This window comes from Callospermophilus lateralis, chromosome 13, assembly GCF_048772815.1.
Source record: "Callospermophilus lateralis isolate mCalLat2 chromosome 13, mCalLat2.hap1, whole genome shotgun sequence".
Taxonomy (NCBI): domain Eukaryota; kingdom Metazoa; phylum Chordata; class Mammalia; order Rodentia; family Sciuridae; genus Callospermophilus; species Callospermophilus lateralis.
Window position 1 is genome coordinate 38,457,536 of NC_135317.1, and position 19,254 is coordinate 38,476,789.

The 19,254-nt window shown below is 39.3% G+C and overlaps 1 protein-coding gene across 1 annotated transcript in view; it reads left to right on the forward strand.

Moving 5' to 3' along the window:
* The window catches only part of Cubn (cubilin), a 274,311-nt gene that overhangs the window by 121,296 nt on the left and 133,761 nt on the right, over positions 1 to 19,254 (forward strand). Inside the window, exons 29-31 of the mRNA XM_076831399.1 lie at positions 3,760 to 3,941; positions 10,900 to 11,074; positions 12,451 to 12,620. Of these exons, the coding sequence (XP_076687514.1) occupies positions 3,760 to 3,941; positions 10,900 to 11,074; positions 12,451 to 12,620 (527 nt within the window). The remainder of the gene's footprint in view (positions 1 to 3,759; positions 3,942 to 10,899; positions 11,075 to 12,450; positions 12,621 to 19,254) is intronic.

A 19,254-nucleotide genomic window follows, 5' to 3' on the forward strand; every position in this document is an offset into this window, starting at 1 on the left:
ATGAACAACCAATTTCTTACCTCTTCTTCAGCTCCTCATGGATTTCTAGCTAGTGATTCCTCTTTTAGCTCCAAGTCCTTCTCATAGCTTGTCCCACATCTGGGTAGACAGAATAAAAAGCAGGAGTATAGGGGTTGCCACATGCAAGGCACTAATAAAAACTTATTTCAGGGCATGTGCAGTGGTGTACCCCTGTTATCCAAGCAACTTGGGAGGCTGAGGCAGGAGGAATGAAATTAGAGGCCAGACTGAGTGAATTAGTGAGACCCTAATTTAAAATAAAAATACATAAAAATAAAAAGGAGTCGATGTAGCTCACCAGTAAAGCACTATCTAGTGCACAAAGGGTCCTGCGTTCAATTCTCAGTACCACAAAAAATTTTTTAAAAAGTACAATTAAATTTCTACCATCATTATCAGAATTGACTTTATTTTCTAGTGTTTTACCACGTCAACCATAAAATGCTGCTAAATTACATATTCTATTTTGCATTTGATGTGAACTTGTAAATCAAATATGCTACCTTTTGATATGTTTAACTTCAGAGGAGGCGAGCATGTAAAGGAGTAAAGAAACAAACTTGAAAGAATTTCAAGTTCTAATAGTTTCTTTGTTTTAGCCACTTCATATTTTTTCCCCAACAGAGTATCATTTATAATATTGGAATTTCTCTTTAAAAGACCCACACAAGTGCTTTTGATGAGAACAGAATATGACATACCTAAAATGAAGCTTTTGCTCTTTTTTTAAAAAACAAACTTTGGTGGGGGGTGACAGGTGGGGGATAAGCATCTCAGGCCTTCCTGCATGCTAGGCAAATTGCTATCTGTACTCAGCAATTAAACAAATCTTGTTCGTTGTTCATTTTTAAATCTTAGGAGAAAGGGCACTGTGGGGGCTACAGAGCTATAACTGATTTTTCAAAGCATCACTGAATGCCAAGAATTTGATATTATCATTCCAGTGAACAGCGACGGGTTTAAGGGTATTAGTCTCCTGTTATTTGCAAAGGAATTTACAAGGAAACCTAAAACAATTGGAAAAGACTATGGAAAAAATATGCTACAGGGTTTTAGATGAGTTAACTATGGTTTAAAAAAACTTGAATTCCTTTGGCTGATGAACCAAAGCGAAGTAAAAGGGCAGAGATGAAATATTCAAGCTTCCATTTCCTTGTTCTCTCTTGTATCCTGGGGACACCAAGTTATTTTCCTCAAAAGAATTTTTTCCCCCCTTTGGATTATTTATGTGACACAACGGATATCAAGAATATCCATCGTAGACAGAGTAGCTTCACACCCTTATAAGGTATTTAAGTAAAAGATGCTATATCTGAGCACAGTGGGTACCAATCCCGCCACTGTGTTGACCAACTTGAGGAAGCATCATTTTCTGGAATGTACTGTGAATGGAGCTCCCTAGGGTCGGGCAGTGGTACTGAAGATAGGTACAACTGTGTTGATTTTGGCTTCAGGAACATTTTCCATGTGTTGTTAGAGTAGGACAAATATTTTCTAATCTTTTATGGCACTTTGTTTTCTTAACATTCACCACAGTATATAAACAATGTCAGCACATCTAATTTTAAATAGTTTTTAGTCAGAAATAAGAGAGAACTTTGCAGGATGTAGGAAAGATAGTGCCCTGGGCAACAAAGTTAAAGTCTGGAAATAGGTTTTCAAGTGGAAACATGAGACAGCTACTCAAGAAGGTAGTGACAGTGACCTGGAATTGGGTTTCTTTATGGAATTGCGGTTCTTCTTAGAATTCTCTTCAGCTTTTTTCAGTTTAGTGGGAATTTTATATGGAGAATTGGGGGGGGGGGTGTTGGGGGTACCGGAGATTGAATTCAGGGCACTTGACCACTGGGCCACATCCCCAGCCCTATTTTGTATTTTATTTAGAGACAGGGTCTTGCTAAGTTGCTTTGCACCTCGCTTTTGCTGAGGCTGTTTTTGAACTCGAAATCTTCCTTCTTCTGCTTCCTGAGCTGCTGGGATTACAGGCGTGTGCTACCGCAGAGAATTTCTTAAACTTTTTTTTGGATCTCACTGTATAGGAATTTGCAGATGATGGATTGTAGACAAAATCTCAGATTTAGTATCTCATGTATTTAGTATCTCAGATTTATTCATAAGACACACATTTATTCATAAGACTGAAGAAGTGCTATTATTTTTAAACATGAAAAACCTTGAAGCAGACTACTAGAAGGTACTTGCAAGAATTTACCAACCAATAAAGAATATCCTGAAAAAAGTAGGAAAGAAAATCCAGAAATGTGAACATTAAAAATGATTTTTTTTGATCACCAAAAATTGCTACTAGAAAACAAGATGATCTCTTTTTTTACTTTTTTTTCTCTCAGTATCTATAATAGGCTTTCCTCAGATAAGACTTCTGTAGAGAACTTTCTCCCTCTCCACCTTGTGGTGCCTGAATTCCTCTAGGCTGGGTGGGCACCTAGAGAACACAAATGATTGGTTCCATGACCCCCTGCATATCCAAATCCCAGATGCTCTTATATAGAATGGCATGGGATTTACATATAACCTATGCACATCCTCCCTTATATTGAAATAATCTTTTGATTACTCTTAGAACCGAATCCAGTGTAAATACTGTGTATTTATAGTTATTATACAGTATTATATAATGAATAGTGACCAAAAAGAGTCAGCACATATTCAAGAAAGATGCAAAATTTTTCTAAATATTTTTGATCTGGAGATGGTTAATGTAGAACCCCTGGACATAGGGGTTGCATCAGTTGGGAACCTAGATCTGCCACTTACAAGCCAGAGAACCCTGGGCCAGACACTTGACCTCTGCACTGATTTGCTCATTTAAGAAATGCAATAGTAATAGTGCCTACCTCATGTGGTCGTTCTGAGTGTCAAAATAGGAAATACCTATAAATCTCATAAGCAGTCTATGAGTGGTAAGCAATTTTCTACTCTGTGTCTCCTGCTGCAACATTTGGTGATTGGTTGTAATGACCTGGCCTAAATGCTTTCTGAGACATGAGCTATAGGAGCGTTCATAAACATATGCTGTTCTCTTTTTTCTTGGTTAGGTTTTTAGTTATCTGTTGGCTTGGGGTTTGGTTTAGACATAAATTCCCTGGCTCAGGACCTGGGTCGTATACTTTTTTTTTTTTTTTTAATTTTATTTTCTACAGTCTCTTGTGCAAAGTTCAGAATGTTTTGCACTTAGAATTCTAGTTCTTAGATCTGAAATTGACTTAGAAATAATGTACTAGCAACAAGGAAGCTGAAGACCACAGACATGGAGGTTATTAATGTGACTCACATAATCATTGTACTTCCTTCCATGTCATTCTCACCTAAATATTATGAAGAAAATCTAAAACTTAGAATAACATTTTGAAAGAGTACCAAAAGCTTGGTATGGTGAAAATAAGGTCTTAGCACGGTTACACAAATAACATAACATTTCTTTTAAAAGAATAGATTTAATAAATGCTAAGTATGATTTTCCCCCCTCATTATTTCTTTTGCTTTGAAGCTGAGAGTTTGAACCCAGGGCCTGGTGCATGCTAATGAATGCACTCTGTCCCTGAGCTGCACCCCCACTCCCTTCTTATCGCTTTATAATTGCATGAACGTTGTTATAACTTAGTTTTCTCCTAAACTGGGCATTGTGTATTTTTATTGTCCTTTAATGAGCTGAATTTTTGCATTTCTTTCAGGTTCTAGTGCCCACTTGGAACTGACTGAGCTTTGCTGTTTTTGCAGGTTGTGGTGGAGAGTTATCAGGAGCCACGGGCTCCTTCAGCAGCCCCGGGTATCCTGACAGGTATCCACCCAACAAGGAGTGCCTCTGGTACATTAGCACTGCCCCAGGGAGCAGCATTCAGCTCACCATCCACGACTTCGATGTGGAATATCATGCGACCTGCAGCTATGACATCCTGGAGGTAGGAAGTGAAGACGGTTTTCCAGCACATTCCAGAATTCGGGGTAGAACTGGAAACCACTCTGTAGAGATGGCCACATTCTTTCCAGTGGCCAGCTGCTTGCTATTCATAGACATTCTTGTCCGTATCAGCCCTTCATGAATAATGTTGGTAGACATATGGGATTAATATCTTAGTTTAGGTTTCCCTCCCAGCAGTGCCTGAGGGCCTTGGCTGTGGGCAGTTCAATTAGGAAGCAAGGCCAGCAAGAAACTGTGTGAGGGGCTGGGATTGTGGCTCAGCGGTAGAGCGCTCACCTAGCATGGGCAGGACCCGGGTTCGATCCTCAGCACCACATAAAAATAAAGGCATTGTGTTGTGTCCATCTACACCTAATAAAATAAATATTAAAAAAAAAAGAAACTGTGTGAATAAAGGGGCAGGGAGGGAGAGCCAGTGGACGGAGCCCCTGTGGACCACTGGGTTCAGTCCTTCTGGATACTTCTGAGGCATTGGTCTCCTAACTATGGGCCCCATCAATCAAGATTGTGCTTGGGATTATGAACACCCGACACTTGAAGTCTGAGAAAACTTACTTAGGGAGAAAAGCATTTGGCTGCATTGTGCAGAGAGCAGACACTGGCAGCAAGTACAGGAATGGTCCTCTCCACTACAGAAGCCTCTGACGGGGTCGGGGTGGGGAGGTGTGGGGTGGGCAGCAGGGTGCGCCTCCTGCAGATGGCTTTTTTTGTTTTTGAATGGTCACTTACATAGTGTGAGGTATTTGGGTTTTCTTTTTTAAATGTCTGTTCCCATATTTTTATTGGCACGTTATGCTTGTACATAATGGTGGAGTTCATTGTGACGTATCTGTATTTGGACACAATATAATGGTATAAGTTGGTTGGCATCATTCCCCATTGTTTCCCCTTACCTTCTTCTCCTCCCTCCCTCCCTCTGGTCCCTTTTCCTTTACTCTACTATTCTCCCTTGAGTTTTCATGAGATCTCTTCCCCCATCTTTTTTTTACCTTATTCCTCTCGAGCTTCTAGATACAAGAGAAAACATACTACTCTTGACTTTTTGTTTGTTTTATTTTGCTTAAAAGTCCCACTGTTTTTCATCAAATGACATAATTTCATTCTTCTTCATGACTGAGTAAAACTCCATTGTGTGTCTATACCACATTTTTTTTTTTAATTCATTCATCCATCAGTGGACACCTAGGCTGATTCCATAGTTTGGCTGTTGTGAATTGTGCTGCTATAAACATTGGTATGCAGCTATCCCTGTAGTATGATGCCTTTAATTCTTTAGGATGAATACAGAAGAGTAGTATAACTGGGTCAAGAGGCGATTCCATTCCTAGTCTTTTGAGGAAACTCCATACTCATTTCCATATGGTTGTCTAATTGACAATCCTACCAAGAATATAAAAGTGTTTCTTTTTTCTGTCTTCTCTACAGCATTTTTATTATTTATATTCTTGATGACTGACACTCTAACTGAAGTGAGATTAAATCTCAGTGTAGTTTTGATTGGCATTTGCCTAATTGCTTAAATTGTTAAACATTTTAAAATATATTTGTTGGGTTTTTGTATTTCTTCTTTTGAGAAATATTTGTTTAGCTCATTTGCCCACTTATTGTTTTTTTTTTTTTGGTGGGGGATTTAAGTTTTTTGAATTCTTTATGTATTCTGGATATTCATCTTCTATCAGAAGAGTATACAAAGATTTTCTCCCATTCTGTAGGCTCTCTCTTCACATTTTTTTAAAATTTTTTGTTTGTTTTAATTAGTTATACATGACAGTAGAATGCATTTATGCACTTTGATACATCATACATAGACAGGATATAATTTCTCATTTTTCTGAGTGTAACATGTTATAGAATCACATTGGTCATGCAGTCACATATATACATACAGTAATAATGTCTGTTCCATTCTACTATCCTTCCTATCCCCACATCCCCTCCCCTCCCCTCCCCTCACTTCCTTCTACCTAATCTAAGGTAACTCTATTCTTCTTTAGTGCCTCACCCCCTTTATTGTGAGTTAGCAGCCACATATTAGAGAAAACATTAGGCCTTTGGTTTTTTGGGATTGGCTTATTTCACTTAGTATGATATTCTCCAACTCCAACCATTTACTGGCAAATGCCATAATTTCACTCTTCTTTAAAGCTGAATAATATTCCATTGAATAGATATACCACATTGTCTTTATCCATTCATCTATTAAAGGACACCTAGGTTGGTTCCATAGTTTAGCTATTGTGAATTGAGCTGCTATAAACATTGATGTGGCTATGTCACTATAATATGCTGATTTTAAGTCCTTTGGGTATAGACTGAGAAGTGGGATAGCTGGGTCAAATGATGGTTCTATTCCAAGTTTTCTGAGGAATCTCCATACTGCTTTCCATAGTGGTTGTACCAATTTGCAGTCCCTCCAACATATATGAGTGTACCTTTTCCCCACATCCTCACACACACTTATTGTTGCTTGAATTCTTGATAATTGCCATTCTGACTGGAGTGGAGATGAAATCTCATGTCGTTTTAATTTGCATTTCTCTAATTGCCAGAGATGTTGAACACTTTTTCATATATTTGTTGATCGATTGTATTTCTTCTTCTGTGAAGTGTCTCTTCGGTTCCTTAGCTCATTTATCGATTGGGTTTTTTGCTTTTTTGGTGTTCAGTTTTTTGAATTCTTTATATATCCTAGAGATTAAAGCTTTATTGGAGGAGCATGTGATAAAGATTTTCTCCCAACCTGTAGGCTCTCTTCCACGCTATTGATTATTTGCTTTGCTGAGAAGAAGTTTTTTAATTTGAATCCATTTCATTTATTGGTCCTTGATTTTACTTCTTGCACTTTAGGGTCTTGTTAAGGAAGTCACATTCTCTTCACATTCTTAATTGTTTACTTTGCTACGCAAAAGCTTTTTAATTTAATGCCATCTAGTTATTAATTCTTGGCATCATTTCCTGAGCTTTAAGGGTTCTATTGAGAAAGTTACTGCCTATACTTATATTTTGGAGTGTTAACCCTGTGTTTTTTTCTAGGAGTTGCAGAGTTTCTGGTCTAGTTCCTAGGTCTTTGATCCATTTTGTGTTGATTTTTGTGTAGGGTGAAAGATAAGGATCTAGTTTCCCCTTTTCTTGGGGGATTTTATTTTCCATATCCTTCATGTGGTAAATAGCAAACATTCAATATGTTTGTGGATTGAATGAAAGTATCAATTCTCTGATTGGCACACAGAAATAATCCACACTAATGATTTACAAAGGAACTTTTACAGCTACATTCTTATTTGAATGTTGAATAATTCGATGAGGGCTTATTTTGTCCCCATTTAATAGTCGTCAAAACCAAGGCTTAAATTAATGGGCTTTTGCATGATCATGTGAATGGTGAGTGAAAGGATTAAAAAGTGAACCTGGTTATTACTCAATGCTTCCTGAAAATCAGTGTAAAAACCATAGATGTGTTCAGTCTGCAAGAGATTAAAATGGGTAGGATGTACTTCATACAAAACTTTAACACTTAAAAAACTTTATCTGATTACAAAACACGTTCTCACCTTGAAAAGAAATGGGCTTCTAAAATCATCCCCTCCGTGAGTGGATGGAGAGTCACTAGGAATTACATTGAGTTGCACAAGTCTCTCTGCGGCAGGACATTGCTACAGAAAATGGAATTGAGTACATGGCTGGAAGGTCTTGGATCAAACCCACTCCCTTGTCTTCAAAGCCAGTGTGCTGCCAAGTCATTCCATCTCAGAGTAGAAAAAGGTTGTAGGAGAGAAGACAGCTCCCTAAGTTCACACTCTCAACATGAAGTTGGACTAACACTCACATATGGAGCACTCAAATGGTTTCCCTTGCCAACACAGATATTACTGGTTACATAAAACCCCTTAACACTTACAGAGGGCTGGCAGCAGATCCTCCACAGCAATGTGCATGTTCCAAACTTTTCACTCTCATATTCCAAAGTGCATGTGATTGTTGCCCACTTGGCAAAATGTAAATGGGCTTATTGTGCTTTTTGTCACACCCATTACGTGAGAAAGCAGAGAGAGAGGTCATTCCTTGCAAACAGCCTAAATAACAGAGAGACAAAATCAGGGACTAGGGGCATCGGGCAGCATTCAGAGAGGTCCCATGCCTGCACAGAAATGTTTCTGAGAAAAGGCAGCAATCTGCTTGGGGTTTATTTTTATTAGGACAAGCTGACATTGCAGTGGTCTCCCAAGTCCCATTAAGAGCAGGGTTTGGAGGAAAATCTCAAGGTCCTTAAATATATGAGGAAAGTTTTCTTTTAAGGCTGAAAGGAACAACCCCTGGACTTTTTGTTCAAAACCTTTTTGCTTCTCTGAAATGTTCAACTCAGATGGAAAGTACTGTGGTAAATCTGGGCTAAAAACAATAAAATGATTTTTTTCCATCCCTCATTCCTTAGTCACTGATAGCATGTGAGCAGTAGGTTTCAAAGTTTACATCCCTGTTATATGCTTGGTCTAGAAATACAGCCACGTCTCAGCTGCACACTGATCCACTGAGTGCAGCCAAGTGCGACCTAACTGTCACCAGGTATTGGGCTTATGGGATTCACCAGATATAACTTGGAGCCATTTTTTTCCCCTCAAAAATCACCATTCAGAAAGTGGTCAGTTGCCTAAAGCAATAGCCGTGTGGTTACTCATAACCCCGGAATGCTGACTTGATTGTAACAATAAATGGAGCTAACAGAGCAGAAAGAAATGTTCAAAACAGATTAAAACCGTAGGCTTTGAAATGTTCTCCCTCCTGAACATTTGCTAAAAACACATTTTAATCTCTGATCATCAGACCAATTCTTTTTCCCCCAAAGTGTAGTCATATGCTGTAGTGGGATGAACCACACCCTGAAATTCTTTCCATCTCTTTCCTCTTTGGCCCACATGGTAACCATCGGTTTTATTTGCGAAAGCCCAAATCACCCTTCTATTGTGTTGGTCATGGAAACACTGATTTTCACTTCGATCTCTGAGAAAGCTCTGCAGAGAGAGCCTGAGCTGGCATCCTGCAGGAAAGGAAGTCCACTCCTTGGTGTAATGAACCAGGACAATTGCTTGGTGTGGGCAGTGAGCGCTGGCTGTTCTCTGTGCGGTGCTGGTTTGTGAGTTCAGTCCAGCGAGAGGGGAAGCAAAGAATGTCAAAACTGGTGGTGTTTATTCTTCTGGAGGCTTCTAGGCCAGCCAACTCATACCCATTATGTTTGTGATCTCAAGGGGACTCATGAGCAGAGAAAACAAAAGAATATTTTGCCGACGTGCAGGTTTTCATTGTTAGGACTTAGCACGAGTGCTCAGCGTGTTCTCTTTAAAAGTGCGTGGGGTATTGGGCTTGGGTGATTGGGAGCACATGTGGTCAGTGGCATGCTCTGGGGGTGGGGCGGGGTAGGGAATTCTTGAAAATGGGAAAGGACCCTAAACAAGAAGCCATCTCTGTCCTTCCATTTGCATATGTGTATGTGTAAAGGGCCACAGGAGGCTCTTCCTGAAGTCCTGCTTTTGATGGCACTTAGGGGGCCACACAAACATCAGCTCCTTCTAATACAAATAAGCCTGAAGCAGTGGCTTGCTTCATTCCTTTGCAATTACAGTCCTTGTGCTCAGCCCTCTGGGAAACAGCAGTTGCATTCATTTTGGCCTTTCCCCACATGGCTGGGGGGAATTAATCAGACAAAGAAGTCATTATAGATTCCAATCATGTACTCCACCCCCCAAAGCAGGCTTCTTGTTCTCACTCTCTCTCTCCCCAGAGAACACTTGAGTGGTTTCCCTATCAGTCAGCAGAGGGCCTGAGGGTGGGCCGGGAGGCCTGGGGAATGGGGGAGAGCTGCCCAGATGGAAGAGGTGGGGGGACACTGAGCACAGACCTCCCAGAGAGCCCCTTTCCTGGCTTTGACCCTGAGTGTAGATTTGTGTACATGGCGAGTGTGTGTGTGTGTGTGTGCGCGCGCAGTTCTGAAGGACTCAGTTACCAATATACTTGAAAACTGTCATCCACAGTGGCCTTTCTCCTTACAAATTCAAGTTTGACAAGACCTGAAGATGAGGGGCTCAATATCTTCTTTTTGATTTCACACATACTAGAGAAGAATCTAGGGAAGATTCAGAAATCAGTGTGTGAGGTTTCATGGAGGTGGGACCAAAGCGGCCCTTTTCTGAGGAATGTGTCATGGAGTTGTTGGATCCCAGTCAGACCGAGAGTTGGGCAAATTTGCAGGCGTGTAGGAGGTCTGAAGCCAAGTGTGGTGGAGCTAGAGGAGTCATCTAGGAACTGCAGAGTCTGGGGTAATTCTCAAGGAGGCTCTTGTTCAGGCTCCTGGGGGCAGGCACAGGAAGATGTATAGTGTTTCCTTTGTTAGTACACTCTAGAGCACACTTCCTCTAAAGAAGCAAATGCGTTATATTTTGATGCTTAATCTTATAAAATATTCAGTGTGCAGAGTAGATAAAAAAAATTCTTAACAATATAACTAGAAAAGCACTAGTTTTCAGTGAACCCAAATTTCATAAACATACGATATTCTACTATTATTCCTATGGGCCCATAAGAGTTGGAAAATCAGTCTTAAGACTATATTAGTTGAAGTGTCTCTGCCATAGAAAGCAGTAAATTCCAGAGGAAGAGGCAATGAGGAAGGAAATAGGGAAGATTCTGGAATAATCTACTTAGTCCACCTCTACAGTTCTAGCTGATGAAGGAAGCAGGCATGTTGTGGGTGATTCAACTTGTGTGTCCTAAGGCAAAGGGAGTGCTTTTGAAAACTCAGCTCAGGGTTATAGTTCATTCCCACCCAAGGAGGATTACATTTCAGTCTCTAATCATAATAGATTCAAGAGTACAAGGAGGTAGGGGAAGGGCTGAAATTGCTTAAATATGTCCCTTAAGTCCTTTTTTCTCCATCCCTGTATTAGGTCTATGGAGGCCCTGATTTCTACTCTCCCAGATTAACCCAGTTGTGCTACCAGAGATCATCTGTGAACCCCATGCAGGTCTCCAGCACTGGAAATGCACTAGCCATCCGGTTTAAGACCGACAGCTCCATAAATGGGAGAGGCTTCAATGCCTCGTGGCAAGTAGTCCCTGGAGGTGAGTGAATCAAAGGAAATACCCTTGCCATACTTATGCTGAGCCCTTGTTAAATTTTATGAAATGATTAGAGAAATGTGTTAAGGTTACACCCTGATGACTCTGTGATGTCCCAAATGACAAACACTGCTTTGACATATACTCTTCCAGAAAAATCTATCTACATGTCACCGCCTAAGTGAAAACAAGATACAAGTTTGCAAGTTCACTGTAAAAACAGTTAGGGTGACTGGCGACATGCATTCAGTTGCCAAGGGACTTGTGCCTATTCTCTGTCCTCAGATCTGGACATTGATAAATGGCAGATTACCTTGTGCCATAGTATAGACCTTGGGATTTGTGGCAAATGCGAAAATGGTAAACATTAAATTTGCCAGTTCTGAGAAATTGCCATGCATTGTGTAATATCTTTCTAAATCAATGACCTATTGTGGCACAAAATATTTTAATAGACATTAACTTATACAACTGCTACTAGTACTACTAATAGTGGCATTTGTGGAATGTTTACCTGTGCCAGATACTTTTCTATGGCAAAGATTATGCCATTTAATCCTTACAACCACACTCTGAGTGTAGCCTATTTAATATCCTGTCTAAACCACTGAGGAAACAGAAGCTTATCCCTAAATTCAGTCACTTGCCCAAAGTCTACAGCTAGGAATGCCAAACAGAGGTATTCCCCCAGGCTACCTAATTTATGGCCTCACTTTTTCAAATCTAAGGCAATATAGTAATCTCTCTTAAGTAAATTATGTATAAATTTATAATACACAGTATCTAGATTATCCCCAAGATGACTCTTAATTACTAGAAAATGAGTGTCAAATTTTTTTACTATTATTTTATGTTATCATAAATCAAAGGCATGATGGTCATAGATAAGGATTTTATTACCAGGTATTGGATTACATTATAGGTATTAAGAACAACCCAAGTAATTGAACTGTATCTAGAATATTTAAATTGTAAAAAGCGAGCATTAAGTTATTTACATAATCATATGCTACTAGATTTTCAAATATTTTGGAAGTGACTATTCATACAGTATGCTATATTTTAAAGAACCACTAGAAGGCATCTCATGGCTTTGTGCAATATGATTTTATTTGGACTTATTTTTCCTTATTATTTTGACTAACTTTTGGTGTCAGTATTTAATGTGTAGAAACATTACCTTAGTATTATCTATGTCTCTTTAGTTCAATTGGGATGAATGAATTAATGTAAATATTCAGTTCTTCAAAGTTTTTAGCATAGAACCATGTAAGACTAATAGTCAAGCAAAGTAGCATATTGATCTATATTGCCAGGTAATAGGCTGGTTTAAGCAACAGTGATTCCTCTCATTGTTGAATTGGGTTTCCCACTTGCAGGTTGTGGTGGGATTTTCCAGGCTCCCAATGGAGAAATCCATTCTCCCAATTACCCCAGTCACTACAGGAGTAACACTGAGTGTTCTTGGGTCATTCAAGTTGAGAAAAATCACCGCGTTCTCTTGAACTTCACTGACTTTGACCTTGAACCTCCAGACTCTTGTATTTTGGTAAGTGGCACAAATTTCAAGCACTGTCTCCAGTCAAACTCAAACCATGTGACTACATTAGTGAATGTATTAGTGATGGTATTTTCAAAGGCAACTATTGACAACTTAACATATAAAGCCATTTTTTTTTTTTACCCAATAATAAAGCAGGGTTTAGCAGTTCACTTTCTCCTTTATCATTTTTGTCTTTTGTTGTGTTTATTATTTTATTACCAAAAAGTGGCTGCAGTCTTTTTTTTTTTGACATCTGTGTTCACATCTAGAGAAAGGAACAAAGAATATTATCTGTTTCTTCTTTTCATGTTTTTTTTTAATCAGGAAAGCAAACATTTTCAAAAATTCCTTTTACATTTTATTGGCCAGAATTGGCTTCAAAGGGAATTGGGAAAGAATAGTGGAATAGATTTCATCAATAACTAGTTTAGATCAATTATTATTAAGCTTCTAGGGTTCTCAGAGGGGTCTGCTTTTCTTGGATATCTTGATATGCTACTTTAACAAATCAGTCTTTTACTAGGGCTGAACAGGTTGGGAGATGGGATATGGCTATTAGTTGGTCAAATGATAAAAACTTTCTGCTGTTTAAACTTTAAAGCATTCTTTCCTGAAACTAATATTTTGTGTTTAATGTAAGAGTAAATGAGATTTTCTTTTTGTTTTCAGTTTAAAACTTTTGGCTGCTGATTTTCTATCAAAACATTTTCCTTGTTTCATTTGTATTTATAGACATTTCATTCAAATATAAACCAGATTCTCATGGTTAATGGGATCTTTCTATTTTCGCTTCCTGACAGTTTCCTACACAAACTCCAACTGGTTTAGTTTCTTTTTAATTCAAGAAAACTCAAGAGTTTTCAGGGTTTTTTCCCTTCATATTTTTCAAAGAAGTCTTGTCTGTTTCAAGTATATGTTAAGTGTTAATTTATAAAATCATTAATAAAAGTTTATTAGACTTATGAATGTATATTCACCTTCCAAATGAGCCTTCAGAGTCTAAGTTAGCAAAGCATCATGAAAACTTAAAGTGTAGGATATCCATTTTCCATAATGCTTACTGGGACCAACTCTCCTAAAAAGGACAATTTAAAATTTTGGATGACATTTAACAGCATCTTTCTAAAAGTAACAAAGAACTCATAAGGTACTGTGAAATTTTGGAGTTTCTATCTAGGAGGGATGTGAACACAGTATTGGGAACTGTTTTTGCATATAGGGCATTTGCTTATCCAGAAGAGGTTAGCAATACTTCTGAGAGCATCTCAGAGCAAAGAGGACTAAAATTTGAGTCCAGGGTCTGAGTATGGTGAAAGTACTGGTATGTTATACATATCCTAGGTAAAATAAGGCAAAGCAGCCTTCACTGAGACTACAGCCCAGCTTCAAGTCACCAGAGAGGACCCCACACACCTCAAGCCCTGGAATAATAGGAGGGTCTTGTGTATTGCTCATGCCGGTAGCATGGGGTTTCTGGAAAAAGTAATTTAAAATCTTTAAAGAAAGATAAAATCATCCTAGGTCAATAGCCAACAGACATCAACCATGTTCACATTTATCAGAAGAGAATGCAATAGAAACAAGACATGGCACCAGTAACAGACAATGGAAGCACACCCACTAATTTGCCAGATACTGAAACCAGCAGGCACAGGTGACTAGACCACTGTGATCACTAAGCTCATATACATAAAAGTGAAAATAAAACTTTCATCAGTATAAGCAAAAATAACCAAAACAGGAGCAGATTCTCAGTGGATCAGCAAGATTCTTTATTAAGCATTGACAGAATGGCACATTTGCAGAGGAGAAAATGGCAACTGGTTACAAAAGGGGTCTGTTTTTAATGGGGTTTAATGAGAATTAATCATAGCAGAATGTTTAGTGTGACTTAATCATTAGAGACTTAGGACGCGCTGGCTGGGCAGTCAGGAAACTAGTTGTGCAGGTTGAAAGTCTGAATCAGGAAATCAGTTGTAAAAGTTGGAAACCCATTGATACTGGGATGAAAGTGCAGAAGCCATATCCCACCATTTGCCTTCTCCACCCAGGGCTCATTATGATTGGGAAAGGATGAAAGTCCAGAGCCCAGAGCCTGTTGTTTGCCTTCCCCATCCAGGACACATCCTTTCTCCCGGGTAGGGGTGGGAGGTTGTCATTCCATGTCCTTCAATCAGGGAATTGCAAACTATAAATGTGACATTGTAAGTATGGGGAAAAAATGAAAATTTTAGAACTGATAAATGCAGTAGTAACATTAAGAATCTCAGCAGAAGGACACTAAGATGAATGAATAATGAACTAGGTGAAAAAATCAGAAGACTCATGTGGAAAAAAGCATAATCACAAGGATTAAAAGTACAGAAGATTGGCTAAGACACACGGGTGACATATAGAAAAGGTTTAACTTGCATTTAATTGGAATCCTAAAAGGAAAAGACAGATAAATGGAGCAAAAGTAATATTTGAAGTGCTAATGACCAAGACTTTTACTAAAACCAAGGATAGATAGATATTACTTTATAAAATCACCCAAACAGCCAAGCAGGATAAATAGAAAAACATACTTTAGCAAACTAAAGATAAATAACAAATGTTAATGTCAGTCAAGGGAGTGGGTAGGTGGGGAAAGACTAACCTTTAGGAAGTGGCAGACAATGCTGACTTTTCAACAGCAGTCATTGGAAGCAAAACAATGAAAAGGTATGTGCTGGTTGAAGAAAGAAAATAACTAGAAAATAACCAGCATCCCTATACTTTCCTGAAATGGCTTCAGGAATAAAGGTTAAATAAACCTTGGAGCAAAAGAAGGGTCTCCAGGAGACATTTAATGGACCAGATGCAAACTGTTTCTTCCTAGTTTTGCTTGCTGTGGGCATTTCTCTGCCTCTTGTTGCCTCACCTACTCTGCATGGTGCCAGGTACAGCTTTTTCTCTTTGGTAAAGTCTATAATCCATAGAACTCACCATGCACAACGTGTGACCCAACCGAAGCTTAGGTCAAAGGCACACACCCAACATGGCTGTGTTTTTTCCCTTCTGTGGTCGCAAGGAAAATTTTCCACCTCCATGGGATACAAATACACGGAGAGAGTTTTCTGGTAATTATGGCCATAGCTCAGCGTGCAGCGGGGCTTGGTTTAACAAACTGTAGCAGAGGGGAACAAACAGGAGTAAGTGAAAACTCAAATATGATCCGGCCATAGACATGGAGATGGAAAATAAGCCCCTACAGAGGTAGTGGGAGGATTTCTGTTGGGAAAATAAGGCAAAATACAAAAAAAAAAAAAAATCATAGATGAGATAAATCATTAGCTCCAGAGAATCCTATACGAAGTAACTGGAGAAGCCCAGGTAGTGGGCAGAAGGGGCATGGTGAACCTGATGCCTCTAAGCACCTGAGTGAGTCACTGACACAGAAAGTGAACCATACCAATAGTGTGTGTCACCATGATGCTGTGGCCGAGAAATCTAGCTCTGCAGGGCAGGATCTGGGGCTGAGACTGGACTTCGCCATTTGTACATAGGAGAAATTTAATCTTTCAGATACATTTTCAGTAACTAAAATAGGGATAATGAGACTATCCGTGTCAAGTTTGTTTGGGGCTATTTGAGACAATGTGGGTTATTTGCTTACTGTCACAGAGAAGGCTCACAGTTTGCACTAGCCATAATCATGCTACTGCTAATGCTGATGTGAACACATCCAGAGAAGTGTATTCAATGAGCTCTGGGAGAAGGAAGCGGTGTGGAATATTAGAAGGAGCCATGGGCTTAGCAGTCAGAGTCAGAGATTCTTTTTTCTCTGATCTAAGTCTCACACTCTTCAGCAGAAGAACCTACTGAAGAGTCTTTCTCAGAATAGAGCACATAGCACTTTGTGTGCCTAGAACTCAATATACTGTCATAATGATCACGAGAAAACAGCAGGATTGATTCTTTTGGGCCTGTAAACCAGGAACGCTTTCACAATGGAGGTGACCTTTAAGTAACAGAATCTCTTTCACTAGTAGAAATGTGGCAATGGGGCCAGAAGGGGAGGCTGTGGGGGAAGGATTGGGAAACGGCACACACATAGACCTCTGGGGACAGGAAAGGAGATATTGTGTCTGGAGTGTAGACAGGAGCTGGGGGCATGTGGAGACCAAGGGCAACAGAAGACTTCCAAGGTGGATACACACTTTTATGCCCTGATGAAAGTTTCGAAATTATCCTATAGGATAGTTTTCTGTGAAACAGGAATAAATTACTCAGAACAGAATTTAACAATAAAAATAATAGCAGTGTGAGGAATGGGTTGACAGAGAAGGAAGGGGAGGGACATGGGCTGTTTGGATAAAGCTTGGATCAGAGATGATGAAGGCCTCATATGGGGCAGGGGCCTCAGGAGTTGGGCCATTTGGAGAACTGATGTGGTGTAATCACCAGCTTTTAGGGATTAGTTACATGGCAGAGGGTGGGGGTGGTAGAGAGGCGGCAGTTAGCATTACTTTCTTGAAGAACGATGCAGGCATTAACCGAGTAGAGGGATAGGCTGTAATGAATTTGATTAGAAACTTTTGAGTTTAAGGATTCCTTAGAGTCTGAAGTAGGAGTTGAGTGTTCAGGATGGGGTCTCAGTTGGACATATGCATTTTAGAACGATTTCTGTATATTTGGGGGGCTGTTAAAGTCATGGGAGTAGGTTGGTCACTTGTAAGAGGACTTTTATAAAGAAAACTTTTTATAAAAGTAAACTTGTAGGGGAAACACCCCACCCTATAAGGTGCAGAGGAAGAATCAGAGGAAACAGAAACTCAATAAGGGCTACCACAGAGGTAAATGGAAAACCAGAAAAGGGTGGTCTCGTTGAAACCAAAGGGAAGCCAGATGTGAAGATTGGATGGTTAAAGATGTCAAACTCAGCAGAGGTCAACGAGGATGAAGATTGAAACAGAGCTGCTGAGCTCAGTCTTCAATAGCCTTATAAGAAGCAATTTTGGTATGGGTAGTAGTGGAAAGTTCTAGATCACAATGGGTCAAAAGGTGGGGACAAAAGGCAGTAACCCATGGGTAAGACAAGATGGACAGAAAGTTATTTTTTAAAAATAATAGAGACACTTAAAATTTTGTCAAGAGAGAGAGGTGCTGGTGGGAAAAGAGGCAGCTTGAATGCAAGAGATACAATAACTGATAAAGTCATTTTATCAGCATAGAGACCCAAAGAGGAGCCAGATTAGTTCTATAAATTTCATATTTTCTGGAATGAGACATTGGAACACATGGACTAACATAGGTTTTTTAATTTTTTTACTGATTTATAATGAAAAAAAATCACATAAATTTTATCTAAGCAAAGCCATCTTTGCTTTTATAATTCATAAAACACTTTATAACAAAATTTTAAAATGTTAAAAAAAAAAGGTGTGTTCAGGTAAACTAGGGTAGAGATCCATTGTGTGTAGTTGCCAAATGGACCCAATTATGGGGACATGAGATCTGCAGAGGTTTGGAGCCAGGTGGGGCAATGCCCTGGCAAGGCTGGAGGCTTGGCTCCAAGTTAGAGTTGGTTGTGCAGGGATTCATGAAGGCAGGTATTGAAGCAGTAGCCATCTATCATTCTGACCAGATGGACACTGGATGTGAAATCGGCCCTAAGGTCCAATATCTTACATAATAATCTCTGCAGTTTAAGTTCATACAAAGCCAGTCATTCATTTTGGAGACAGTCAAGTTAATTTCTTGGTCCTGTTGCTTAGACAGAGTCATTAGCAAAGAGAAAGATAGCCAGCTGCCAATGATGCTGTCAGATAGTTTTTATTTCAGGGAATTTTTAATAGAGCTTGAGTGCACCATTCAATACAAAGGTAAATTATGCTTAGATGGGGCCAGATACATTATATTTTAAAGCTTCTATAATTTTGGACTGTTAGAGTGGAAATATTAATTTAACGGTTATGGCTAACACTCATCAACATGTAGATACATGGAATGGAATGCTGATGTTGGAAGAGGAGACATGAGGGATCATTTTGTGTCATCTACTTACTTAAAGAAAAGGAAACTGAAGTATAGAAGGGTCTCGGGGTCAAGCCTAGGTAGGAATCAATAGCAAGACCAGTACTAAAATGAAAACCTTATATTTCCTAAATTAAGAATAAGTATTTTGGTAAAGAATTACACACACACACACACACACACACACACACATACACACATACACAACTGGGAACTGAATAAAAGAGGAAGAAAATAAAATAAGGGTTACTTTGGAGCCACTTTGGCTTTTATTCCCAAGGAACCCAGACTTCAGTTATCAATATAAGGGAGAGTGTTAGGAATTCAAATATGGAGTGGAAAGTGCCCTTGCTTGGAAGTCAGGAGGTCTAGGTTCCATTCATTCATTCAATCTTTGGTGCTAATTATGTGCCAGACACAGATAGGTCCTGGTTTCTGGATGTGGTACAACTATTTTCTTTCTTTATGGCCTGTGGATCTTAGTTTCTTTTTTTCTTTTGAACTGGGGATTGAATCCAGGGGTGCTTAACCACTGAACCACATACCCAGCCCTTTTTATATTTTATTTTGAGACAGGGTCTTGCTAAGTTGCTTAGAGCCTCACTAAATTGCTGAGGCTGGCTTTGAACTTAGGATCTTCCTG